This window comes from Pseudophryne corroboree, chromosome 6, assembly GCF_028390025.1.
Source record: "Pseudophryne corroboree isolate aPseCor3 chromosome 6, aPseCor3.hap2, whole genome shotgun sequence".
Classification (NCBI taxonomy): Eukaryota; Metazoa; Chordata; class Amphibia; order Anura; family Myobatrachidae; genus Pseudophryne; species Pseudophryne corroboree.
The window spans coordinates 252,972,048-252,999,660 of NC_086449.1; the positions used below are offsets into that span (position 1 = coordinate 252,972,048).

General features: G+C 43.2%; 1 protein-coding gene across 26 annotated transcripts in view; it reads left to right on the forward strand.

Annotated features, from left to right (window-relative positions):
- PPIP5K1 (diphosphoinositol pentakisphosphate kinase 1) overlaps positions 1-27,613 on the forward strand; it is a 281,975-nt gene that overhangs the window by 222,557 nt on the left and 31,805 nt on the right. For 13 of the 26 annotated variants that reach the window (XM_063925882.1, XM_063925883.1, XM_063925886.1 and 10 more), the window contains one exon: positions 20,903-21,082. The exons of 11 other annotated variants lie outside the window; for them this stretch is intronic. In XM_063925882.1, the coding sequence (XP_063781952.1) occupies positions 20,903-21,082 (180 nt within the window). Of the gene's footprint in view, positions 1-2,335; positions 2,433-20,902; positions 21,083-27,613 lie in introns of those variants that run through there. 2 more of the 26 variants (XM_063925908.1, XM_063925909.1) reach the window with 2 other exon arrangements.

A 27,613-nucleotide genomic window follows, 5' to 3' on the forward strand; every position in this document is an offset into this window, starting at 1 on the left:
TATTAAAAACATTTGAATATAGTTTCCAGTCAGATGCAAGGTCTCCAAGGCAATAATAATTTAAGACTGGTGACAATAAATGTTTTCTTTTTAGAGGGAACGGATTCTTAATTTATTGCCTGATATATTTTTTTTGTCAAAGCTGCTTTCTCTTTTTCAGGTATTCTTTGCAGATTTCATTCAGTTTTCTCTATCCATTTTTCTTTTTCTTCATTTCAAACCTTTTTTTATATACTTTGTATCTTGTACCTCATTTTTCTCTCCTATTTCTGCTCTAATCAGCATACGTGTCCCCTTGCTCGCTATTAATAAAGTACATCAGAGTAACCAGCACTTAAAATGTAATGACCACAAAATTCCAAAAATAGAAAAAATAAAGTGCTAAAATCACAATATAATTTTGATATTGTTCAAAAATTGTATACTTTCAGACACTTAAATGTTTTTTTAGTGTCTTCTGAAATGTAGATTTTTCCATTACTGGTAGTTAAATAAGTGTACATCAATTACACTGACGCATATTCAAAACATGGATCTATCATATAGACAAATACTTTCTTTCCTGAAGTAGATAGTTGGGCTGTTTTATAATAATACATTAATAACAAAAATATGAACAAACTATGTAGTGTATACTTGGGGATTCCCTCCTGGTTTTCAATCAATATGTTATCCTTCATTGACTTAAAATACCCTGTATTTTTACCTGACACCTGTATTTTTGTGGTGTATTATTTCACAAGTAGAAGACTTTTTTTGTCTGCAATGTTAAGGGAATGAAGACCCTGATTAATAACATCCTTTTAAGATAACATATAATGCAGGTTGATAAGAAAAGACAAACAACATTATATTTAAGGTTACGAACATATTTTTTGCTAAACTTTCTCACACATAGCAACAATATTTGCCTACAATTCTCAAAACAGAAAATCTGTTTCTGTGTTTCAGTGTCTGTGCGTTTTATAACTATTTGTGTCTTGTGTTTTTTGGTGCATGTTCTACATTAACAATATAACATATTTGCAAATAGTATGTTTTTTTGTTAGTTTTTGCTAACTGCCTAGCACTAAACCCTAACTAACATTTCCTACACTTAATTATAATTGTGGGCTCATTAGTTACCTGCATAGATACTTGTAGTTGGTTTATCTGTCAGTGGAGCCTTACAAAACCGTTTGGAGACATGAAGAGTACTGCTAGCGATTTGCTTCAAGTCCCTAACTGTGCAGTTTTCAGTGTCAATCTGCCTCGTCCAGAATCACAGGCAATTGTCCAATTACACGGAATAAAGTCAGTAATTAGAATTTCACCTGCAGGGGAGGCAAGTATGAAAGATGGATTTGAGGGCTAATTTATTTTTCCTTATTTCAGTCTCTCCAGAATTCTGAAAATCTTAGTGTTAATAACATATTAAAATGATAATCCTACATTAATACAAAATCTTGACCTAACTATTGATATTGTTTGCAATATGTTAGGACAAAAATTACCTTTATTATAGCTTATTTTTTTGTATTATTGGGGTAATATTCACATTATTTCTATGCATGAGCTTAATTTTTGCTACAGATAATAGAGGAAATAAAATAAATATTTATGGAGACCCAATACAAAATGAAGTTATATGGTAAAGGTTTAGGAGAATCACAATGACCAGTTTAAATATTGGGGGTGATTCCGAGTTGTTCGCTCGCTAGCAGATTTAGCAGCATTGCACACGCTAGGCCGCCACCCTCTGGGAGTGTATCTTAGCTTAGCAGAATAGCGAACGAAAGATTAGCAGAATTGCGAATAGAAATTTCTTAGCAGTTTCTGAGTAGCTCCAGACCTACTCACAGATTGCGATCAGCTCAGGCCGTTTCGTTCCTGGTTTGATGTCACACACACGCGTTTTTCCCTGACACGCCTGCGTTTTTCCGCACACTCCCAGAAAACGTCCAGTTTACGCCCAGAAACACCCACTTCCTGTCAGTCACACTCCGAACACTACAACAATGAAATTTCTTCGTTCGGACGTGAGTAAATTTACTAAGTTTTGTGCTAAAATACTTACCGCATGCGCACTGCCAACCATGCGCATTTTTGCCTTAATTGCTCTGTTGCGAACATCGGCAACGAGCGAACAACTCGGAATGACCCCCATTATTGTAGAACATCCCTTTTCCTTGCAGTATATACATATTTATTTATAATATGATTTAAACTAAATTAATTGTAACATTTCTGCTCAATAATAAAGATAATGACCATGAAAGTCCACAAGTGGTATGGAAAGTGTCTTCCTTTGTATCCATCTCCTTTCAACCCTCGTTCTTATCCTCTAACTAAACAGCTCAATAAAGACTAAGAAATTGCAAAGGAGGGAAAGAAAGATTTAGGGAAGATGGTGGCCCTTCTAAAGAAGTGAATAATTGCAGAAAACTTGAAGAAACTTTGGGGGAGATACTATGTGAGAGTTGTATTTTTTCTTTCCTTCAATGTACATATTTTGTTCCTAGCTTGTACTGTTGGTAGGGAAACTTTATTTCCCAAAATAAGGAGGAATTTATTATAAGAATTACAAAGACTCTACAGAAGCAATTCAGTTCTTGGGAATGTGCAGCGGGGCACATCACTGAAAATTTTAAAAACTCAATATTGTGCATTTCCTGTGCACCTCTGTGAGGTTCGAGGATAAATATAAGACGTTGGTAGCTGTGAGCTGCCGGCATTCTGACAGTTTCTGTGACATTTCATGGCAGTCAACTCCTAATGAATTGCCTCCTATATGATGTTATCAGACTAATGCAGAATTACATACTTTATATGATGATGATGATGATTGGTATGCAGTGCTATACTGGTATTCACAAAATCATAGATAATATTGCAGAAATATGTGAAGTGTTTTGTCCTAAAATGGTTAGAGCGTTAAGTGGCAGGATCCTTGTTCCATTTGGGTAAATCTCATTAGCTAAGTGGTGCCGGATCTGATCATATCTTGGATCAGTTAGCTCATTAATTCTGGATTTATCATGTCCAATATCAGTCTGCATGTTTAGTCATGTTCCGTTTTCTTCTATGCCCGATCAAGATCACTCTTTGCCCAATAATGATCCTTTAGCATTTGGTTATTATCCAGCATTTGGGGGGGCGAGGTTCAAGGGATGTTGGACATTGCAGCATATGGCCAGCTTCATGAAAGACTTCTTGTATTTCAGGTTTTATTCATTCTTTAAGTGATCTGGCCCCAAAAATATTTTATGTGCTAGGTTTTTGTTTTATTATTTTGACCCAGGACTTACATTTTATGGGAGGTTCTGTGAACCTTTGTCTATTTTTTGCCCTTTTCTCTTTTTTTTTTAAATGTAGTCTTGGTTGGCGAAGGAGAGACAAGAGTGATTGCTGTTCTGTGATATCACAGCAGGCAGTTCTCAGCGACAAAACAGTTACTAAACACCTGCATCCAGTTTCCGTATTAAAAATTATGGGCATCATATATAGTGGGCTGGTAAAATGCTGCCCATACTGGTATATAGCTATAAGCCTACAGCTGTAGAATTGCACTTTTACATGCAACTTTTTAATTTCACTTATCTAAAAATGCTTACAGCTTAAAACTGCATTTAAATGTGGATGCATCAAAGAAACAGAGCACATAACATACGTATCTGTTCCGTATTACAGTGCTGCTGCTGTCATCAATAATATAATGGTTATATGTAGTTTTTAAAATTACATTAGGGCATGGCCCCTCTTTAAATTGATCTTAATGATTATTCCAATAAAATTGTGTTTTATCAGTAAATAGAATAACCAATGTGTTAATCACCAAAAGTGATTACAATTAGTTAATGAGTGCGCCCACACAAGAGCCTTCTTTTTTCTCCTTTTGCTTTGCTACATGTTTGTCAGTTTGTTTTGCAGATCCTCAATGCTGGTGCATGAGTAGGATCGATGTATATCATTTAAAAAAAAAAGGTTAAAGTGATACAGTCACATTTGTGTAGTACACTGTGGAAGTGCTGATTATTTATCATGTAATAAAGCGGCAATGGTAAGGACACTCATACCATGTTTTGAAGCTGTATTATCCTCTTATGATCTGGTTCAGGGATGGCTTGTATGAATAATGTTTTAGCTTAGCAGGCAAGGTGGATGCGTGTACAAGTGTATCCAACTTGGGCTATATTTACACAAGCTTTATCCAGTAAGTTAGATGGATAATCCCCCAAAATCCTGTACCAGGAAAAGGGTTACAAGCCCTTACATACAGCAGTAGCTTCTCAGAACCAGTGGAAAGTAAACCTTCACCCTCGCAGGCTACAAATTGTTTAGATTCATCAGAAGATGAAAGCCCAATTTTTCTACTTCATCATATGAAAAAGAGGTAGGTCTTATCTCTCGAATATAGCTGAGTTAATTGAAAGCAATGAAGCCATCTTCTCCTTAGAGGATACAGCAAAGCCTGTGTTAAAAACCAAGGCACCTGTGTTTAAACATCTCAATACTTGAGTTCCAAGATCAGCTGAAGGAAATCATGGAAGAGGTTTGGGTTACGCCCAATAAAAAGTTAGAATTTCTAAGAAATGGAATTCCTATGATCTGCTTCCAGCTGGGGATTGTCTAAAAAAAGGGGAGATGGCTCCTAAAGTAGATAGGAGAATCTACAATAGCTTTGCTTTCAATTTTCCTATCTAGGGCAGTCATAAAGCCAAGCCTTGGCTTCGGCTTAAATGGCAAAGGCAGTGGTTGCCTGGGTTGATGCAATGGAAAGAGATTTTTCAGTAGAACAAGAATCTCATATGGCTCATATAAAAAAAACTGCAATGTTCCTGGAAGCATTGGATATGGGCAAAATATTTACTCCAGGGCATCAGCCCTAACTATACCTGCTCATAGAGCAGTTTAGCTGGGTAAGTGGAAGATCTACAGCCACACCACACTGAATATGCCCAATCTCACCGGATATTGGAAGCTATGCAGTGTTGAGCCTGGTGAGAAACATCTGCAAATACCAGGTGCTGTAGGTGGAATCATTGTCTTGTTCTGAAAATATTCCTTTTTGGTAAGAATTGACAAATATTCTGGAGTCAGAAGCAGACTCCAAAGACAGTCAGGTTCCTTCCACATACAGTTCACGTGTGTTGGTATTACACTATCAATAGAAGCCTGTCATAAGATGAATCCCACGTCAGTGTGATTTGAGACTAGGAAACCATTGAGCTACTAGAAGATCTACAGTGTGGGCCTGGTTAGTACTCGGATGGCTATCGGGGAATACCAGGTCCTGTAGAAAAATTAAACCATCAGCTGATGGTGTGGGCTCCGCCTGGGAGACCCCAGGTTGGGGGGCCGACTTCCTCAGGTCACACAGACCTGGCATGGTATCTCTAGTTATGTTTTCGCCTTCAAGACAGCTTATCTCGCTATAGACGAAGGCCTGGCTTTGCAAGAAGCAGGTCAGAAATTTACTTCGGTCAGGAATAGTCATTCCAGTTCCTCTGGCAAACAAGGACAAGGTTACTTCAACCTGGCTTAGTCGGAAGCCAAATGAGTAATTTTGACTCATGCTCAATCCGAAAAATGCTGAGCAAATACATTTGGAAACATGGAATCATACGTTCCTTATATGTGGCGTGGAGCCAGGGGTTTTTATGGATCCCTGGAGATACAGGAGGCTTACCTACAGGTTCCTATACCATTGTCCATCAGTGTTATCCAAGGTTCTGCTATCCTCCAGAAAAGCATTTTTCAGTTTTAGGCTTTACCCTTTGTGTTAGCCACAGTCCCCAGAGTGTTTACCAGAAATATGGGGGTAACAACACCTTATCTCGCCAGTAGGGGTTAAGGTTTTTTCCATACCTAGGATCTTTTAATCCTGGCACAGTCACAGAGATTGACACGAGTTTGCAGGGGCAAGTGACTCATACCTTGGGGAAAATCGTCTCCAGTTTCGTCACATCTGAGGACTCACTTGGGGGCTGTACTGGATCACGTCTGCAGAGACTAATTTTTTACCTCGCAACAATAAATCCAGGGTTCACTATAGGATTCAAGAATCGCCACACAGTCAAATGGTATCCATTCATGCAGCAATGATGGTATCTGCATCGACAGGAGGGAGTATGCACAATTCCACTCTAGGTCTCTGCAGCGTCTGATTCTTACCTATTAGAATCTACAACCACACCACACTGGATATGCCCAGACTTCATTGGATCATGGAAGATCAGCAGTGTGGGCCTGGTTGGTACCTGGAGGGACCAGCTGGGAATGCAAGGTGTGGTAAGTATTAATGGATTGCATCAGATAATAAAGACCGACTATGGTACTTATGGAAAAAGTAAGAAGATGATTAGCCTGGTGGCTGCAGACATCCCAGTGGTACAAAGGAAAATCCTTTTAATATCAGATTGGGAAGATTCTGACACTAGATTGTGTTCCCAAAGTGCTGTCTACCAATAAAGGTTGAAACCTCGGGCCATATACAGGGCACCGGTGTAGGCACGGGACAGTCTTCATGTAAAAACCAGTCCAGTTCCGCTCGGACAATGCAACGACAGTAGGGTACCTCAACATCAGGGAGGAACTCTCAGCCGAAAAGGGGATGAAGAAGGTAAGTCACATACCTAAGAGGTAGGAATTCATCTTCCAATCTTGTCTGCCATTCTCAGTCCAAGAATCATAAATGGAGAAATGGACCTTTTCAAGTCGATACACCATTCAGAGGAGTGAATGGGCTCTACACCCAGAGATCTTCTGGACTCTTAGAAAACAAGAGGTGCGTGCTAGAGATATATCTCAGAACGTCTTGGTTGAACAACAAAGTGCTCACATACGGGTCAAGAACAAAGGATCCCAGGGCGATCATTGTGGATGCCTTATCGGTGAGACAGGACCTTCATCTGGCAGATGGGTTTTCCTCTAATTACCCTATTACCCAGGGTGGTGAGAAAGTTTAAACAGGAAGACCAGCAGATACTGGCAATGGATGCTCTACTTCTGCTCCCTCAACGTCCAGACCTACTAAGGCAGGGTCCTGGTTATCACAGACATGTGGGTCGACTGTCTTTAACAGCATGGCCATTGAAACCTCTATCCTCAGGTCAAGAGGATACTTTCAAACAGTTTTCAGAACAAGGAAACACTCCTTAGCTCACATTCATCACCAAATATGGCAAGCCTACATTCATTGGTGCAGTGAAAGAAAATCTATAGCCACACCATACTGGATATGCCCAATCTCACCAGATTTGGGAAGCTATGCAGTGTTGGGCCTGGTGAATACTTGGATGGGGAACATCTGCAAACACCAGGTGCTGTAGGTGAATGGGACCCTAAAAATTTTCAGAGTTTCCAGGGTTTTAGCATTCCTTCAGACAGGAATAGATGGCTTCCTTGAGAGAAGCAAGGGTCGGCATCGACTGTAGAGTTCCAAAAGTAAATGACCAATTTACAGGATGTGCGTACCTTTTTTCCAGGGTATGCTGCGCATCCAACCTTTGGTTGTTTTTCCTACTGTGCCGTGGGGTTTGTTTAGTCCTGAAAGTCCTTCAAGTTGCCCCATTTGAACCACTTAAAAATATGGATTATAAATGGTTGACAGCTAAAGTGTCTTTACTACTGACTAAGTCGTCAGCTAGAAGAATATCAGACTTAGGGATTGTCCTATTGTTCCCCATTTCTGATTGTTTATCCAGATAAAGTAGTTCTCAGAACTAGATCTGGGTATCTTCCTAAGGTGATGACTAAGTTCCACCTTAACAAAGGAATTATTGTCCCGGCCTTTTAGGGTCTGGACCTTTTCTGCGGGAGATGCATCGCTGGACATGATCCGTGCATTAAGGATCTACGTGGATTGTACCAGTGTCATCAGAAAAGCATATTCTCTCTTCATTCTCTATGGATTTCATAAGAGAGGATGACCTGCTGGTAGGCAGACACTGGCAAGATGACTTCGAATGACGAAGCATATTTTCAAGCTGATCTCCCTGTTCCGGCTAATGGCCCTCATTCCGAGTTGATCGCTCGCAAGGCGATTTTAGCAGAGTTACACACGCTAAGCCGCCGCCTACTGGGAGTGAATCTTAGCTTCTTAAAATTGCGAACGATGTATTCGCAATATTGCGATTACAAACTACTTAGCAGTTTCAGAGTAGCTTCAGACTTACTCGGCATCTGCGATCAGTTCAGTGCTTGTCGTTCCTGGTTTGACGTCACAAACACACCCAGCGTTCGCCCAGACACTCCCCCGTTTCTCCGGCCACTCCTGCCTTTTTTCCGGAAACGGTAGCGTTTTTATCCACACGCCCATAAAACGCTGTGTTTCCGCCCAGTAACACCCATTTCCTGTCAATCATACTACGATCGCCGGAGCGAAGAAAAAGCCGTGAGTAAAAATACTATCTTCATTGTTAAATTACTTGGCGCAGTCGCAGTGCGAATATTGCGCATGCGTACTAAGCGGAATTTCACTGCGATGCGATGAAAATTACCAAGCGAACGACTCGGAATGAGGGCCCATGTCTCTGTTCACTCTATTCGTAGGGTAGGTCCTTCATGGGCAGCACAGTGTGGTGCTGAAACAGAACAGATATGTAAGGCAGCCATATGGTCTTCTGTTTACACATTCATTAAGATATTATGCTTTGGATACCTTTGCCTCTCATGATGCTGTATTCAGGTGAATGATTCTCCTGAGCATCAGGAACGTCTCCACCACTAAACTGCTTTGGGAAATCCCATTGTTATCCTGTGGATAACCTGTGGACCCTGCCGGAGAAATATACGTTATGGTAAGAACTTACCGCTGATAACGGTATTTCTCCTAAGTCCACAGGTTCTGAACGCACCTGATTTGTGGATCCTTTTTTACTCACTAACCTCTTCCTTGTACGGAAGGGTGTGCATGTGTGTTCTTCTCGCATGATTAGGGTTCTACATAATGCTCCTACCTTGAGCTTTAGAATACAACTGATTTGCCTGAGCCAGGGGGCGGGGATATATGGACGGGCCCGTTGCATGCTGGAGGACAGAAAGCTTTGACTGATTGGTGCAAATCCGCTGTCGCTCCATCATATCCCATTGTTATCCTGTGGAACCTGTGGAATTAGGAGAAATACCGTTATCAACGGTAAGTTCTTACCATAACGTATATTTGTTAAATATTTCAGTCAGCGGTTATTGCTTAAGTAAATGGGACACTTGGGAAATTTACTGTTAGTTAGGGCTTGTTAGTCAAATAGCAAATAAATCATGCCCCGTGCAAATATTTAAGCTACACCCTTTTTAGCAATGTCTGGTCTATTGGCCCTCATTCCGAGTTGTTCGCTCGCTAGCTACTTTTAGCAGAAATGCAAACACAAAGCCGCCGCCCTCTGGGAGTGTATCTTAGCATAGCAGAATTGCTAACAAAAGATTAGCAATTGCTAACGAAAGATTAGCAATTCTGCTAATATTAGCAGAATTGCTAACGAAAGCAATTTCCTTGCAGTTTCTGAGTAGCTCCAGACCTACTCCTAGATTGCGATCACCTCAGTCCGTTTAGTTCTTGGTTTGATGTCACAAACACGCCCTGCGTTCAGCCAGCCACTCCTCCATTTCTCCAGCCACTCCTGCGTTTTTACCTGGCAAGCCTGCGTTTTTTAGCACACTCCCCAAAACGTCCAGTTTCCGCCCAGAAACGCCGCTTTCCTGTCAATCAGCAGAGCGATTGAAAAGCTTTGTTCGCCTGTGAGTAAAATAGCATAGTTTTGTGTAAATTTGCTTAGCGCATGCGCCCTGAGATGCATACGCATGCGCAGAACTGCCGGATTTTAGCCTATTAGCAATTCTGCTAAAATTAGCAGCGAGCGAACAACTCGGAATGAGGGCCATTGTTCCTACTGTCACTCCCCCTGCTGGCTCTCTTCTCGACACCTGCTATTTCTCTCTCTCATCCTCTCCTACTGACCGAACCTCACCACCGTTGCGATCTTTCCCTCTATCATTTTCTTTCCCCCTCTCTCTCTCTCTATCTCTCTCTCATACCTCCCAACATGACCCTCTCCAGGAGGAACAGAATGCTCTGCTCCTGCACTTGCCTCTTAACGTATGATTGCCCTCACCTGTGCTGAAACACCTTTCTTATCCATTAACTTGTTCAAAACATGTGCCGGCATTTATAAATTAAGAGAAAAGTCCAGAAGCAGAGCATTGTGTCCCTCCTGGAGAGGGTCATGTTGGGAGGTATGCTCTCTCTCTCTCTCTCTCTCTCTCTCTCTCTCTCTCTCTCTCTCTCTCTCTCTCTCTCTCTCTCTCTCTCTCTCTCTCTCACACTCCCTTCCTTTCTCTCCCCCTTCCTTTCTCTCTCCCTTCCTCTCCTCTTTCCCTTTCTTTCTTCCTTCCTCTCCCTCTCCCCCTCTCTCTCTCCCCCCCCCCCCCCCTCTCTCTCTCTCTCTCTCTCTCCCTTCTACCTAACAGACTCAGGGGTCTATTTTACCAATCCTTGGATGGAGATAAAGTGTCAGACAATCAGCTCCTAACGGCCATGTTACAGGCTGTTTCTGAAAAATGACAGGAGCTGGTTGGCTTAGTAAATAGACCCCTCAGTCTTTTACTACCAGCTCTCTTTCCTTAATTTCTGATTACTTTCTCCTCCACTTTTCACACTCATACAGTAGGTAGTCATTGTTTACACAGACTGCAGGGACTCCAAGTTTCCATAACTTCCAATCACTATTACATTACTTACAAGTGCCAGAATCCTATTCTGCCTTCATGGGAAAAGTCGAAACTCAATCTATGAATTCATCCTCAGCAGTATTTTAATTGATGTCATGTTTCCTTAAAATCTAATGCAGGTAGTTTAATGTACAGTACTTTGTTCAATAGCACTAATCTGAATGAACGTTCAACCATTCACATTACAGCTGGTTCCCCTGACAAATGTTGGCAGCAAAACTTCATGAGCAATATGTAAAATCCACATAATGGGATAAAGGCACAAGAAGCAAGCGATATCATTCATTGGGCGGTATTCAAGTGTTGCCACCCCCTTCCACATCCGTTCTGTTTCTGCTGACTGGCGTGGTATCATCATTTCAGCTCGCTGCACCCGGGATAACGAGGTGCCCAACCCTTTACACAGCTAAACCTGATTACTATGGGCGCGATATGCGTGATAACAGGCATCAGTTTAGAAAGGAAATCGGGCGTGATATAGCATTTGAATACCGCCCATTGTCTGACACAGATAATGCACCTTCATATAGCTTTCACTAATTCAATAAACGCAACAAATGTGGGCTGTTTCTGCTAATAGGATCTGTCAGCAATAACCTATAGTAATCTGCCTTTGCTTTATTTTCTGTCGGCTCAATTAAGTTCACTAACACAAATTTTAGAGAAAATTTAATTACTGTATGTACTGTATACGACTGAACTTGTTTAAAACATGGTGCCTTGTATATAAAGCCAATCTGACTGGTGGGTCTGCGATTGAAGTGAACTTAAAAAATTGTGTTGCTGGTTATTACCAGAAGTAATTCTGCCCTGCAGCACATTTATTTATATGCACATGCACTTACTGTATGCCCATCTATTCAAGCACATGCACAGAGGCTTACACTCCTTGGGGCAGATGTATTAAGCCTGGAGAAGTGATAAAGCAGGAATAAGTGCAAGGTGATAATGCACCAGCCAATCAGCTGCAATATGTAAATTGACAGGAGCTGACTGGCTGGTGTGTTAACACCTTGCACTTATCACTGTTTTATCGCTTCTCCAGGCTTAATACATCTGCCCCCATTGTCTGATCCTTGGAGCTGCCCCTATAAGAGATATTGGGGTAGATGTATTAACCTGTAGAAGGCATAAGGAAGTGATAAAGCAGTGTTAAGTGCAAGGTGATAATGCACCAGCCAGTCAGCTCCTAATTGGTAATTTACATATTGGAGCTGATTGGCTGGTGTGTTTATCACCTTGCATTTATCACTTCCTTATGCCTTCTCCAGGTTAATACATCTGTCCCATTCTTCTTAGGGCTGCAATTTCACGTCTGTGCACATTGATGAAAGTATAAAAAACATTACTTTAAAGTTGTGTTTACATGCATGTATAATGTATAGGGTAAAATCTGATTATATAGGGGGTCATTCTGACCCGAACGCACGCTGCAGTTTATCACAGCGGTGCGATCGGGTCAGAACTGCGCATGAAGGCCGTCGGGCTGCTACGATCGCCTCTGCCTGATTGACAGGCAGAGGCAGTCACTGGGCGGAACGGCGGCGTTTGGACGCCGTTTCGTGGGCGCAGTCCAGCCAACGCAGACGTGGCCGGACCGAACGGGGGGCAGACCGTAGCGGCTGCGTGACGTCACAAGCAGCCGCTGCGGGCCGGGGAGCTAAAGCTGCGCTGGTCGGGAGCTACTCTTGAAGTGCAAAGGCATCGCCGCTGTGCGATGCCTTTGCACTTCTGCGGGGGAGTCGCCACTGTCAGGCAGGGCGGGATATCCCTGTGCTGGGCACCCCCCCCCCCGCATGTCAGTGTGAATGATCGTAGCTGTGCTAAATTTAGCACAGCTACAATCAACTCGGAATGACCCCCAAAATCCAAAGCCTTTCTCAGTTTAGTACCTGTGATGAACTGTCCAGCTAAGTGTATGACTTGTTTGATTGCTGAGAGCTGATAAAAGCTGTGTGGGAATAAATTTGTCTGGGATAAGGAGAGTGTGGAGGGTACATTGCACGGGAATCTTAGAGCTGTGTGATTCATTAATGATGAGGGATTAGCTTGTTCCTACCTATGCGCAGGAACTGGTTAGTACATCCTGGTATTTTCATAGCAGGATAAGAGGGATGTCATGCAGTGTCGGCTTTGATCCATTTTATAAGCCATCTAGATCGTTATTTTGGGGATACCAAGCTATGGGGGTAATTCAGACCTGTCCGCTGTTGTGTGAATTCGCAAGGCGGTCGATTATCATACGACTGGCCATGCATACGGATCATAATACACACGCACAAAGCCAAACTGCAATAGAGATCAGCATCTTTTTTGATCTCTAGGCGAATGCAGGTTGATTGATAGGAAGCCCGACGTTTGGGGGTGGTAACTGGCCGTTTACTGGGAGTGTGAGGAAAAGCGCAGGCGTTGGCAAAGTTTTTCAGGGAGGGTGTGTGACGTTGGCTCCGGCCCCGATCAGACTGTTTCTTTCGCACTGTAGGAGTAAGTCCTGGGCTGTGCACAGACTGGAAAAATCATTCTATGGTGAGTGAGTTGCAAACGGATTCGTAGCTGACTGGTGTTTACAAAGCTTTTCGCACGGTGTACGCAGATTTACACGGGGTGGAATTTCACTGTTTCTAGGCAGCGACTATCCGATTGCAATCGTCTGCAAATTCGCAAAGGACAATCCGGTCTGAATTAGGCCCTATAGTGTTAAGTTAGGGTGATGGGTTGATAGTTAATTGGGACAGAGTTGAGCACTGTATTTTACAGTTATTGGTTAATATATGAAAGCTTACACGTTGTATTTTGTTGTCCTTTAATCTTCCCTACAATGGTTAGAAGCAAGTGTTTAGTTATATTGCATAAAGTAGCCTTGGTGTGCACTGCAGGTGAATGCAGCTGAGTTGGCTGTGATGTATTCAGGGCATGCCTAATGTAACAAACACTAGACTTTCACTGGACATGTGAATTAAACAAACATGGAGCCAAAGTGGTAAAATGGTCATAACCTCTCAGTAAAAGCCTAAGTTGGTGGAACATCTTTTAGGTGCATCTGTCACCCACAGAGGGGGCAGTTATTTTCTGGTGTGGAGCATTGTTCCTGAACACACAGACTAGGAGCGAGCCTGTTGCACATCTGGTCATTAGGTGCTTCAGGTGACAAGATCTCTAGTGAATGCACAGCTTGAAATTTCATGAATGCCCTTTAAGCCAACATAATGGTTGCCTCCATTGTGTATAGCACTTTGAATAAAGAACAGTGTGTACTTGTTTAGGTTTGTTTTTTGCAGTCCACACTCCGCAGCTGACATATATGACTGATGAATCAGTGCTTATTTCTTCAGAAAGCATCGAAACCAATGAAAACGGCATGGAGTTAGTATAAAGCTGGCCATACACTGAGCCAGTAATCACTCCAATCTGACCAATGCATGACAGCTCTAAACCATTATCTTTCAGTGTATGTATATAATCTATATTTCAACTATTAGAATTATTCACTGCTGAAACATGGTCATTATCATTTGACCGTCATTCTGCAGGTTTCATTCAGTGTAAGGCTGATTACACACTACACAATGTGTGTACCCGACAACCGCGCGATCTTTATACTGATATATATCGAGCTGACCGTTCATCAGTACAACCCTGCATTTGCATGCATTCCGTCGTCCCCCAGGTTGGCCCATCTAATGTGCAATACATCAGATGGGACGCCCCTGCTGCCAACTGCTTGGAGCACGCAGTTGTGGGTGCACACTATTCGATGTAGCTGATATTTCTTTTTCATCCACTAGGGGTCACTGGAGTACTCTTGGGATATGGACGGCTTTAGTAGGACAGGCACTGAATATTTAAAGTTAGTAACTCTCCTCCCCTCCATACTCCCAGAATACCTCAGTGTTTTTTCGGTGCTCACAGGAGTGACAAGCACGAGTGGTTCTTCCACACATACTTTGATTTTTATTCTATTTTTTCTTTTACAACTGCGGCACATCCCTTCCCAGCATAGGAAGAACCTTGGTCCGGGATAGTGCACGCTGCAAGGGCAGCTACTGACGTGTCGGTCCTCACACAGAGCACCCTCACAGCCACAAGCAACTCTGTCTCAGAGCTGCAGGAAAAGCTGGACGGAGCTTACAGAAGAAGCCCCGTCATAGCCCTCACTACCGGAGATCAGATATGCTGGGGGGACACGGCGGTCAGATCACGCTGCCGCCCCGCTGTGTGGGGAACGTGCTCCATTATCTGTGTTGCCGCTTCTGCCACTGATTACTGACTAAGCGCCCGCCCCAGCCGCTCCAACCGCCGCTGTATACAGACGGTACTTAGCGCCCGCCACAGCCGCTCCTGCCGCCGCTGCTTACATAACGCCGCTCCGAGCGCCCGCACGTCACTCAGAGACGCCGGCCGCACTTACGGACCACAGCTCCCTGGTGCTATACACCTCGCTCCCCGGCTCCCTGCATCCGCTCCCTGCACCCGCACTCGCTCCCGTCCGCTGGAGAGACAGCGGTACACGGAGCTCAAGGGTGGGGGAGAAGTCTGTCCTCACAGACAGCGCAGCTGCAGGGGGGGTGAGGGGGAGTGAATGCCCATAGCAGCAGCAATATAGGTAAGGCTGCATGGGTTTACAAGGAATATTGCACTGTTAAGCCTATATTAACAGGGGTTAGTCTATAAATGTGTATAGACAAGTATTTATAACCTGAACTGTGATTATGACTGTCAGCATGGCATGGGGGGCCATTTTAACCATGCTTCCTGTTTCTTCTTTTTTTATGATTCCAGAAGATTCCTGTCCTACAACACTACTCCACCGGATGGCGCAGGGGTTTTAGTGGGAATTTTGGATAAGGTTTCTTATAGTACTGGCCACGTGCACTGCACTTCGGCCATATATAGACACACCTTAGTAACAATTTTACTGAGTCGTGCAAGTTGTCTGTCTTTGTCTATTTGTATTGTCTGTCTGCATGATGAGTAAGGCACCAGCTACAAATACGATTTCTACTCCGATTTCATCCCCGGATCCTCAATTGGCAATGTTAGCGGATATAATGGCTGGGTTGCAATCAGAATTGGCCGCCGCTCGCCACGAGCGGGAGGCGGTAAGATCTGAGTCTCGGGTGAGTCCGCCACAGATACCAGAAGGTTCTCAGCCTTTGCCAAGGTCCAAGTCCACTTCGGGTAGAAAGGATAATTTTCATTTCTTATAATTTACCAGTTTCTGCTATGTTGCATTCTGACGATTCTATGCCAGACCTCACTGCGCAAGATGAGCATGAGGAAGGCGAATTGGACCAGCAGTCAGATAGTGAGGATATTGACAGTCCGGGCATTGATAATCTCATCAGGGCGGTGCGTCAGTCTCTGAAGTTTACAGAGACTGAAGAGCCTCTGACAAATGATGAGGTGGTATTTACTAAACGACACAGATCTCCAGTGTGTTTTCCTTTTTCTGAATCTCTTAATAAGATGTTAATAGACACGGAAGAATCCGGATAAACTGTTTTCTATACCTCGCAGATTTAAGTCTAGTTACCTATTTCCAGAGTCTCTGACATCTACATGGAAGAATCCGCCACTGGTGGATTCGTCTGTGTCAAAACTTACTGAAAAATTAACCATTCCAGTACCAACTGCTACTACGCTTAAAGACCATTCAGAGCGTAAACTAGAAGCTATGCTAAAGTCCATGTATACAGCAGCAGGAGTGTTGCTTAGACCTGGTTTGGTTGGCATTTGGGTAACTAAGGCGCTAATTATATGGATAACGGAACTCAAGTCCGCCCTACAGGACGATCACCTTATACTTCTTGCTGATCAAATCTGTGAAGCTGCTGATTATCTTTGTACAGCTTCTACTAACGTCTGTCAGGTCAGTTCTCGCCTTTCATTGTCACTAGCTACGGCACGGCGAGCACTCTGGCTGCGTTCTTGGCAGGCGGAGGCAGAGGTCAAGAGAGGAATAGAAGCGTTACCTTACGGTGGCGAGAAGTTGTTTGGTCCTGAATTGGACAAATGGATTTCTGAGGCCACGGGGGGGAAGTCTGTTTTCCTACCATTGCCACCAACGGTACCTAGACGGAAATACTCTGGACCAGCGTTCAAATCCTTTAGCCCTCAGCCCTTTCGAGGCCGTGTTAGAGGAACAACCACACCTGGTAGACGAGGTAGAGGACGTGGTTTTCAACAAACCACCACCAGTCGTCAGGACGCTAAGGTCACCAACAAGCCAGTGGCATGACGGGCTCCCAGCCCATCTCGGATCTCCAGTTGTGGGAGCACGCCTTCAGACGTTCCATTTGGCGTGGTTCCAGACATCCACAGATGGGTGGATCCGCAATTTAGTGTTAAAAGATTACAAAATAGAGTTCGACTGTCACCCACCTGTGCGGTTTTTCAAGACAGGACTGCCTGTGTCGGAAGACAAGAAGGCGGTTCTGCAAATTGCCATTCAGTCTCTGCTGGATTCAGCAGTTTTGATTCCGGTCCCTGTTCACCAACAGGGTCAGGGTTATTATTCCAGTCTTTTTGTAGTACCAAAGCCGGATGGCTCGGTCAGACCAATATTGAACTTAAAGGGTCTCAATCAGTACGTCACTTACTACAGATTCAAGATGGAATCCCTGCGGTCAGTAATTGCAGGTTTAGAGCCACAGGAATTCATGATTGCGCTAGATCTCAAGGATGTGTACTTAAACATTCCAAATTGGCCACCGCATCAAAGGTACTTACGGTTTGCGGTACGGCAAAACCACTACCAATTTCAGGCTCTACCGTTTGGCCTCTCGTCAGCGCCTCGGGTATTCACCAAAGTGATGTCTATGATGATAGCTCATCTCAGATCCCTGGGAGTGATGATAGTCCCATACTTGGACGATTTACTCATCAAAGCTCCGTCTCATCAGATGCTCCTACAACATGCTTTGCTAACGTACAATGTGCTAGTTCAGCACGGTTGGATTGTCAACTTCAAGAAATTCCATCTGATTCCGTCTCAACGACTTCAATTCCTAGGAATGATTCTCGATACGGTGAATCAAAGAATTTACCTACCAGACCAGAAAGTACAGAGTATTCGTTATCTGGTACAGTTAGTGCTCAAGCCACGCACAGTCTCGGTACATTTGTGCATTCGACTGTTAGGGAAAATGGTGGTGGCTTTCGAAGCGCTTCAGTTCGGAAGATTTCACTCCCATCCTTTTCAACTGGATGTGCTCGCACAGTGGACGGGCTCGCATCTGCATATTCACCAGATGGTGAGGTTGTCTCCACGGGCCAGAGTATCTCTACTCTGGTGGCTCAAAGTACACAATCTCACCTCAGGGAAACGGTTCGGCGTCTGGAATTGGATAATTCTAACGACGGACGCAAGTCTCAGAGGTTGGGGAGCTGTGGTTCAAAATTGTCAGCTCCAGGGTCTCTGTGCAGATCACGAAAGATTGCGGTCTATAAATGTCCTGGAACTCCGGGCAATTTACAATGCGCTACGACAATCAGTGCACATGCTCCGGTCTCAGACTGTCCAGGTGCAGTCAGACAACGCGACGGCGGTCGCGTACATCAACAAACAAGGAGGAACGAGAAGCCGCATGGCCATGTGGGAAGTAGCTCGAATCCTCAATTGGGCCGAGCATCACCGAGTGATATTGTCGGCAGTGTTCATTCAGGGAACAACTGGGAGGCGGATTATCTCAGCCGTCGCGCTTTTCATCCAGGAGAATGGGCATTGAATCCAGAAGTGTTTCACATGTTGGTCCAGAGGTGGGGTTACCCACAGGTGGACCTGATGGCATCTCGCCACAATCACCAAACGCCTCAGTATGTGTTCAGAACGCGAGATCCAAAGGCAGTGGCGGTGGATGCTCTCACAATCGCGTGGCCGTACAGCCTCGTGTATCTGTTTCCGCTGATCCCTCTGTTGCTAAAACGGATCAAATGAGAGTCCGCCACAGTCATACTAGTGGTGCCTCATTGGCCTCGGAGAGCATGGTTCTCGGATCTCCGCGGACTACTCGCAGACGATCCTTGGCCGCTCTCGCTACGTCTGGACCTGTTACAACAGGGTCCGTTCCTTTACCTCGATTTAGCGCGGCTGCGTTTGACGGGGTGGCTGTTGAGACCGCCCTCTTAAGAAGAGAAGGCATTCCGGAATCTGTTATACCAACCATGTTACGTGCTAGGAAGCCAGTTACGGCAGCTCATTATCACAGAATTTGGCGTGCCTATATAGGTTGGTGTGAAGCTCGGAAGTTTCCGACATCATCTTTCAAGTTATCCCGTCTTTTGCTATTTTTACAGACTGGGTTAGATGGAGGACTACGTTTATCTACACTAAAGGTGCAGGTCTTTGCTTTGTCAATTTACTTTCAAAGGCGTTTGGCTCTTTTGCAGACTGTACACACTTTCCTGCAAGGTGTCCTCAGAGTACAACCTCCATTTATACCACCTACAGCGCCGTGGGACTTGAATCTGGTTTTAGATTTTTTTACAGTTCATATTTTGAACCCTTACAACAAGTGGATGTTAAGTTTCTCACTTGGAAAACATTTTTTCTCCTAGCCTTAGCTTCAGCAAGGCGTGTTTCAGATTTGGGTGCCTTGTCATGCAAGCCACCGTATTTGGTGTTTCATGATGACAGAGCGGAACTTCGGACGAATCCCGCTTTCCTGCCAAAGGTTGTGTCATCTTTTCACATCAATCAACCAATAGTAGTTCCTGTGTTATCAGAAGATTCAGGAACTTTGGATGTGGTACGCGCAGTACGCATTTATGTAGCCCGAACGTCTACAGTTCGTAAGACGGATACATTGTTTGTTCTCTCTGATGCTGCCAAGATGGGTTGGCCAGCTTCCAAGCAGACCTTATCCAGATGGATTAAGCTGACCATACGTCAGACTTACCTTCATGCTAGGCTACAGCCGCCTACATCAGTAACAGCTCATTCCACACGTTCTGTGGGAACTTCATGGGCAGCTAGTCGTGGGGCTTCTACGACGCAGCTTTGTTGTGCGGCTACATGGTCATCAGTGCACACGTTTGTGCGCTTTTACAAGTTTGATACGTTTGCGGCATCAGCTTCTAGCTTTGGCCGTCTAGTGTTACAGGTGCCAAACAGCTCTCCCGCCCAAGGGGGAAACTTTGGTACGTCCCAAGAGTACTCCAGTGACCCCTGGTGGATGAAAAAGAAAATAGGATTTTGGTACTTACCAGGTAAATCCTTTTCTTTGAATCCATAGGGGGCACTGGACGCCCACCCAGAGCAGTTTTACCTGTCTTGTGGTAAGTTCAGTGGATCTTATGGTAACACATTCTCACAGAATTGTTCAAAGGTTCAAGTTATATCGGTTATGGTGTCAACTGTTTAGTTGTCAGTTACGTTATGTGTCAACTTTATTGTTGTCCGTTATGTTATAATGTTATATGTAATTCTCCATTGTTCATCCTCTCTATCGCTCCTGTTCGGCTCAGTAAAAAACACTGAGGTATTCTGGGAGTATGGAGGGGAGGAGAGTTACTAAATTTAAATATTCAGTGCCTGTCCTGCTAAAGTTGTCCATATCCCAAGAGTACTTCAGTGCCCCCTATGGATTCAAAGAAAAGGATTTACCTGGTAAGTACCAAAATCCTATTATCGTTTTGATCCACGTCGGTGCGAGATATCTGCCAGTGTGTCATGTAGTGTGTACACAGCCTTAGTAGCACATTGCCCATATATTGTTCAGTGCTGCTACATCTTAAAAATAATCTGTCAGCCTGTCGTACCTATTAGTCAGATCCTGTGCTTACTCATTCAGTGTATGACCAGCTTAATTTAGGAGGTGTTTCGTCATGTTTATTAATGCTTTAAACATTCATTGGTTTATGCATAACAGAGTACTGCATGCCAGCGTGGTTTACAACAATCAGATACTACATAGGGACATATAACACATTTCCCTACAGTGGCATTTTAATAGATTTACTTTACAGGTTTTATTTTATATTTTCAGAGGCTTCTTTATATTCAGGATTGAGAAAACATAAACAGGAAAGGCTTATTAAATAACCAGAGCAATATAAAGTGCTGAATAGCATTAGCTGTTTACATTTTCTTTTCTATTTAGCATGGATCCCTTTTTCTTTTTGCCCCTTCTTTCCATCTTATCATCCTCACGCTTCTCTTTTTCCTTGTCGCTTGTTATGGGCCATTTTCCTCTAGAATGCCTGGAAGACCACGAGGTCGCCCAGCTGCTGCGTCACTTTTCCTCTGAATACCCTCAGTCTCGGAACATCTGTCTGGATGGGGCACTAGCCCACCACCTACACCAGTGCTACTACCACCTTCGTCTCTTCAAGAACTGGCTGATTTCGGGCCAGGACGATATGGAGTGCCTCTACGGTACTGCACGCTTGCCGCTGTGCCTTTTGCTATGGGACAGAGCCAGTTCTGATGTCTGCTTGATGGAATGCTAAGAAATATTCAGATGCCCGTACCACAAGACTACCATTTACATGTCTGTCTGGTCATTAACCTAAATCCATTACCCCAGTGTTCCTTTCCAATAGTTTGCCTCATGTGCATTTTTGTGTTGCGATGAGTCATATCCGGCTGCTTATATTTAAGTTTGCACCTTGAGAGCTTTGCTTGGTTGCTGTGTTTGTAATGGGAGAGTGTGACAACCCATTTTGCTACTTTTCTACCTGTCTTAACATTAGTCTTTAATACAGTTATATGATAAAATGCATTATGTATGTAGAATAATTTTGGTCAAAAGAAATGGCAATTGCCATTTATCTACATGCTTAGAACGGAGCTCAGGTTTCCTTGTATATGGTCATTCTTATAAAATGTTGCAGTTACGGAATTAAGTTAAGACGGTATTAATGCGTTAAGTGATTTAAATGACACCAGTGATTACAGTGCTACGTTATGATTGTTTATTTACTTTTACTTTATTTTCTTTGTTTAGCGTTCTTTTACATTTCCTTGCCACTGCTTAAAGCCAGTTACACACAAGAACTCCATGAGCGATATCGTCCGTTTTGCCATAGTGCATACACACGGAACAACATCGTTAACGATATGGTTCAGTGACGTCATGTGCCACAACCCAAACATGCCGTTTCTAATGATATCGTTAGATTGACCTGCATGTTCGGACGATGGGCGATATCATTAACAACCCTCGGGAGCGCACATCGTTAATGATATTGTGCGCGCACACTCCATGATTATCATAATGATGTGTCGTTATTGTCCATATCAATCATAAAAATTGGCTATTGTGTATGGGGATTAATCAATTTCCAGCTTGTATGAGTGCTACAGAAATGGCATGGGCTCTAAATTCTAGATGGCTTGTTCAAACATTTCCTGTTGTAGATGTGATTAATTTTAAGATGCTCTTTTCCAGCCCTGTTATCCTTTATGAGAACAACTAATACCTCCTACTTGAGATCCTTACTTAAATCTTGACCTCGTGATAACTTATTGAAGATTTACATAATTAAATAACAAAATATCCACATTAAAACTACTTTGTTCATTCATGTTTAAGAGCATATTAACACACAACTGGAATAACTGTTTTGCTTCTACTTGTAGAAGAATTGTAGAACCTAATGGGAATTTTAATTATATGGTAAAGGAGAACTCAATTCATAATTTAAACTGAATATTTATGTAGTGCTGGTCTCTGTTGTTCTCCAGTCTCCTGTAGTTTTTTGGTTAATCCATTCTGTTACAAAGTTCTGTTATATTGTAAGGGGCCCTGGGTTAAACAGATATCTGATCAGTCAACATGTATATTTAAAATTAAAACCAGAATCATCTTGATAAGGGATGTATTCCAATTAAGGACTTTTCATACTGTTTTTTTTCCCCCCATTAATTGTAGTTATACAAACTGGAGCATAAACTGTTGACTTCTGAGAGTCACATACCGGTCAAGTGAATAATACCATTACTGTAGATCTCTTTAGTTGATAGTTTGTGAGTTCAAATAATGTGGTCAGCATTTAAATACAAAGTGCATTATTTTACTGGAATATTAATTAACACTGGGGAAAACAATTTAAATATCTATTTTTATTTTCTTGCTTTTCTATTTTTTTGGAATTATAATTGTACATGACTTAAGGTATGTGTGCACCTGTGTGCACTTCACATCCTTTTTTCAGATCACCTTAGTTTATCTACCATTAGTCTAGTTTGCCCACCATTCATACACAAATACCAAATAAGCTGCTGCTTCTTGGAGCGTTTAAGCCTGAAATTTATATGGGCAATGATGAATATCAAAACAGCCAGTGTTTTACTATTGAAAGCATTGCTCTTTTACATTTTGGCCATAAACACACCAAAATGCGGTGGTTGCTTAGTAAATAAACTAATGATGGGAACAATGATTCACTGAGTGAATGTTTAATAATTCTTACAAATGTGATCACTTATCTTAAACATTCAAGTGATGACTAGATATAGATCAATAATAATATAACAATACTATTTGCTAACTGGAGAACATATTCCCAGATTTTAAACTTTGTTTTGCTTGCTACTTTGCAAACTGACGCTACTATTTTTTTTCTATGATAGTGAAACTCTAGAGGGGAATATAATACCCTGCGAAAAGCAGGAAATACAACACTTGGTGCGAGTTCTCCCGTTTTTTTAAAGTGGCAACAATCATTTACACGGCAAAACCAGGTTGCTTTTGCTGTGTAAATGATTAGTGCTTAAAAAAAAAAGGGGGGGGAACTTGCAAAAAGTCTCACATTTCCTGCTTCTCGCAGGCTATTACATCCCCTCCCCCCAAAATGTCTTCTGCAAGAGATAAGGGCACCCTTAATTTTTTTCCTTTATTTTACATAATTTAAGGTGTGTTTTTTTTTTTGTTTTTTATTATTGTACAGAACCCTCAAAATACCGAAGTACACATTGTTACACTCCACTTTGTTTAGTGCTAATATAGCAATATATATTTTTATTTTTTTTTATTAAATTTGTATTATTTATGAAAGTCAACATAGTTATCTATTTAGAAAAACGGTAATGTTTGCTGTGATGGCTATTTTGCAACAATGCTGAAAAGTCAGTTTAATGCTATTAAAACTGCTGCAGACTATTAGTAAGTTATGTCTGAGGAGAAGTTACACACGCGCACTTCACTTTAGCACTTTTCAGCAATACCCAGTCTACAAACTTTGCCAGACAACGGTATACCTTTATCTTCTAATGATGAACAAAAGATTATACCTCAGTCTTGCATGGTTATCTCTTGGCCAGCTAAATTGTATCATCTGCCAGTCATTGCCCTTCTAAATGTACTCCATAATTGGTTAGCGTGGCAGATCCAAGATGCTTATACGGTACCAGTTTACAGTTTAGTAAACAGCATCATAATTTGTCCTCCATTAATTCCATATACTATAAACATTAGGAAATTCCAGTCCATGATTGTCTTGCTTTGTTATAATAGAAATAAGCAACAACAAATGTGCTTAAAGAAAGGTAAAAGCCATTTGTTGCATCTGTAGATGGCATGCTATGTTTTATGGGGGATTTGTACAAAGGAATTGAGTATTAGCACTTGCATATATCAACATATTGATCTCCAGCATGAAACAAAGCTGTTGTGTTTTATTGTGTTGGAAGTATAATATTCTTGGTCATAACCATCAGGGTTTTGTCACCATTCATTCTCAATCGCTGTCTTTTATCGGACTAGCAGCTGTGATGGCCAGCACACCATTGAGACCTGTAAAACATACATTGCATTTTGTCTGGTCCTTCAGATTGTCATTATTAAAGAGAAATTTTAAATCACAAAGGTTCTAGTTTTGCCACCACAAGCAATTATTCAGTATTGAGAAACGTATAAGCGAATAGTCATGTTCATAAAACTGAAGTTTAGGTTTTGTGTATGGGTATTATTTACTAACAAAGTGGCCCAATTAGTGCCCAATATCAAATTGTTATTAAAAGAAATGTCTGCTGCCCAGTTTGTTTGAATGTAACCATGTCTTTCATATGATTTTTGTATGAATACTGTATGTGGTTGCAAGTGGCACTGTCACTGCAAATGTGTAGCACGGATTTTTTTATGTCTTGACATGGGCATTCACGAATGTACTGTATGTTTGTATGTATGTATGCATGCATGTGTGTACGTCATACACCTTATGGGGAATAAGAGCATTTCCTGTTGCCATATATGGCAAATAAATCCCTGGATCAGTCACCTTAACTGTAATTTTCTAGTTGTAAAATAGCCATACACTAAAAATTCTAAAAAACTATGGGGTATATTCAATTAAGGTCAAAACTGCCGTCTTGTCGAAAAGACGGCAGTTTTTGACTTTTTCAGGTCGGAAGGTGTTCCGACCTATTTAGTCCCAAGCATTTTTATTCGACAAGTCGGGGAATTCGACGTGTCGAATAGTACGTGAATTGGCGGTATAGCTGCCGATTCACGGTACTTCTGAGGGAAATGGGTCCTAATTCGACAGGTTTTGGCCCCGTTTCCGACCAGCTCAGTTCGACTTAAAAAAAAAGTCGAACTGAGATGAGGGACCCTAGAGGAGGAGAGGGGGGAGAGCCGCGGGCAGACAGGGGACAGCAGCGCTACAGCACAGCGCTGCTGGGGGATGTGTCATAGCTGCCGCTCACGGGAGCATCCACCCGACTCCTGCAAGTGAGTTCCCGCTTGCTGGAGCCGGGTGGACGCTGCCGTGAGGTCTGGCGGCTGTGCCACAGCCTCCTGCAGCACTGCTGTCTGCCTGCGGCTCTCCCCCCTCTCTGGTCCCTCATCTCAATTCGACTTTTATAAAGTTGAATTTAGATGGGCATTGAATAGCCCTTGTCAGATCCATTCCGGATAAATGCATGTCGGAATGGATCCGACTTTGGGGTATATTCAATTAAGGTCTGATCCATTCCGACATGCATTTGTCAGAATGGATCTGACAAGGGCTATTCAGTGCCCATCTCAATTCGACTCTATAAAAGTCGAATTGAGATGAGGAACCAGAGAGGGGGCAGAGCTGCGGGCAGACGGGGGTACAGCAGCGCTGCAGGAGGATGTGGCACAGCCGCCAGACCTCATGGCAGCGTCCACCGGCTCCAGTAAGCAGGAACTCACTTGCTGCAGCCGGGTGGACGCTTCCGTGAGCGGCAGCTATGACACATCCTCCTGCTGTGCTGTAGCGCTGCTGTCCCCCGTCTGCCCGCGGCTCTTCCCCCTCTCCTCCTCTCAGGTCCCTCATTTCAGTTTGACTTTTTTTTAAGTCGAACTGAGATGGTCGGAAACGGGGCCAAAACCTGACGAATTTAGCCCCGTTTCCCTCAGAAGTACCCGAATCGGCAGCTATACCGCCAATTCACGTACTATTCAACAAATCGAATTCCCCGACTGGATTGAATAGGTTGGAACCCCTTCCGACCTGAAAAAGTCGAAAACTGCCGTATTTTCGAAAAGACGACAGTTTCGACCTAATTGAATATAGCCCTATATCTCCTTAGTAGTTGTCAGATTATTATTTTTTCTCATACGTCCTAGAGGATGCTGGGTTCTACTTCAGTACCATGGGGTATAGATGGTTCTGCAGGAGCCATGGGCACTTTAAAACTTTTCTAGAGTGTGAACTGGCTCCTTCCTCTATGCACCTCCTCCAGACCTTAGTTTAGAAAATGTGCCCAGGCAGACTGATTGCACTCCAGTGGAGCTGAGTTTCACTACTTTGTTAGGTTTTTTTATTTTCAGGGAGACTGCTGGCAACAGTCTCTCTGCTTTGTGGAACTTAGGGGAAAGAAGTAGGAACCAACTTCCTAAAGAGTTTCATGGCTCTGCTTCTTGCGGACAGGACACCATTAGCTCCTGAAGGGAACTGAACACTAGCTGCGGCTACGCGCTCACTCCCACAGCACGCCGTCAACCCCCTAACAGAGCCAGAAGTCAGAAGACGCGTGAGTATTATTACTGGAGATCTGCAGAGAGGGATCTCCGGTCATCGTGACGGCTCAAGGTACCGCGCAGCGAGCGGGAACACTGTGCGAACATGCTATCCATAACACAGTGCACAGCAGGGCGCGGGGGGGGGGGGCACCGGCGCCCTGGGCAGCATGAAACCTACTCTCACTGACAAAACGTAGCATACTTTGTATTTACACTGTCCTACACCCCCGCCAGTATAAATATCTATTCTAATGCTGAGGAAAACGTGCCATTACAGGGGGCGGGGCTTCTTCCTCAGGCAGCCAGCACACTGCTCAGCGCCATTTTCTCCCAGCAGCTGCAGGGCAATAAACGCTGATCCTCCTCTCCACCTCTGAATCAAGTATCAGGGTGCAAAAAAAGAGGGGGGGGGGGAGTGTAATATTCGGTGCTAAAATATATTATTCGTAATATAAAGCGCTTGAAGATCTCTGTGTACAAAGTACGCGACACGGGGATTTTTTCTTTTGGCGCTGAGTTGTGAACTGGCAATTCCTTTCTGTGTCCTTCTGACAGACTTTACTGTGGGTCTGTCCCCATTAAACCCCGGAGTGTCTGTGGTGTGATTGTGCACGTGTGAGACATGTCTGAGGCAAGGAGCTCTTCCCCTGAGGGAGCCATTTTAGGGACACAGAATTGTAATGTGGTGGCGCTGCCGGCACACCACGAGCCTGAATGGGTGAAAGAATTACGTGATAGTGTGAATTATATCAGTAAGAGATTGGATAAGTGTGAGTCTCATGCAGAAAACTGGAGAAAATCTGTCGAAGATGTGATTTTTAATAGTTCTGCCTTTTCATCCACAGGGGACCCCTCTCGGTCACATAAAAGGTCATTTACACAGGTTGTACAGACTGATACCGACACGGACTCTGATTCCTGTGTCGACACTAGTGATTCCAGGGGAATAGATCCAAAGTTAGCAAAAAACATTC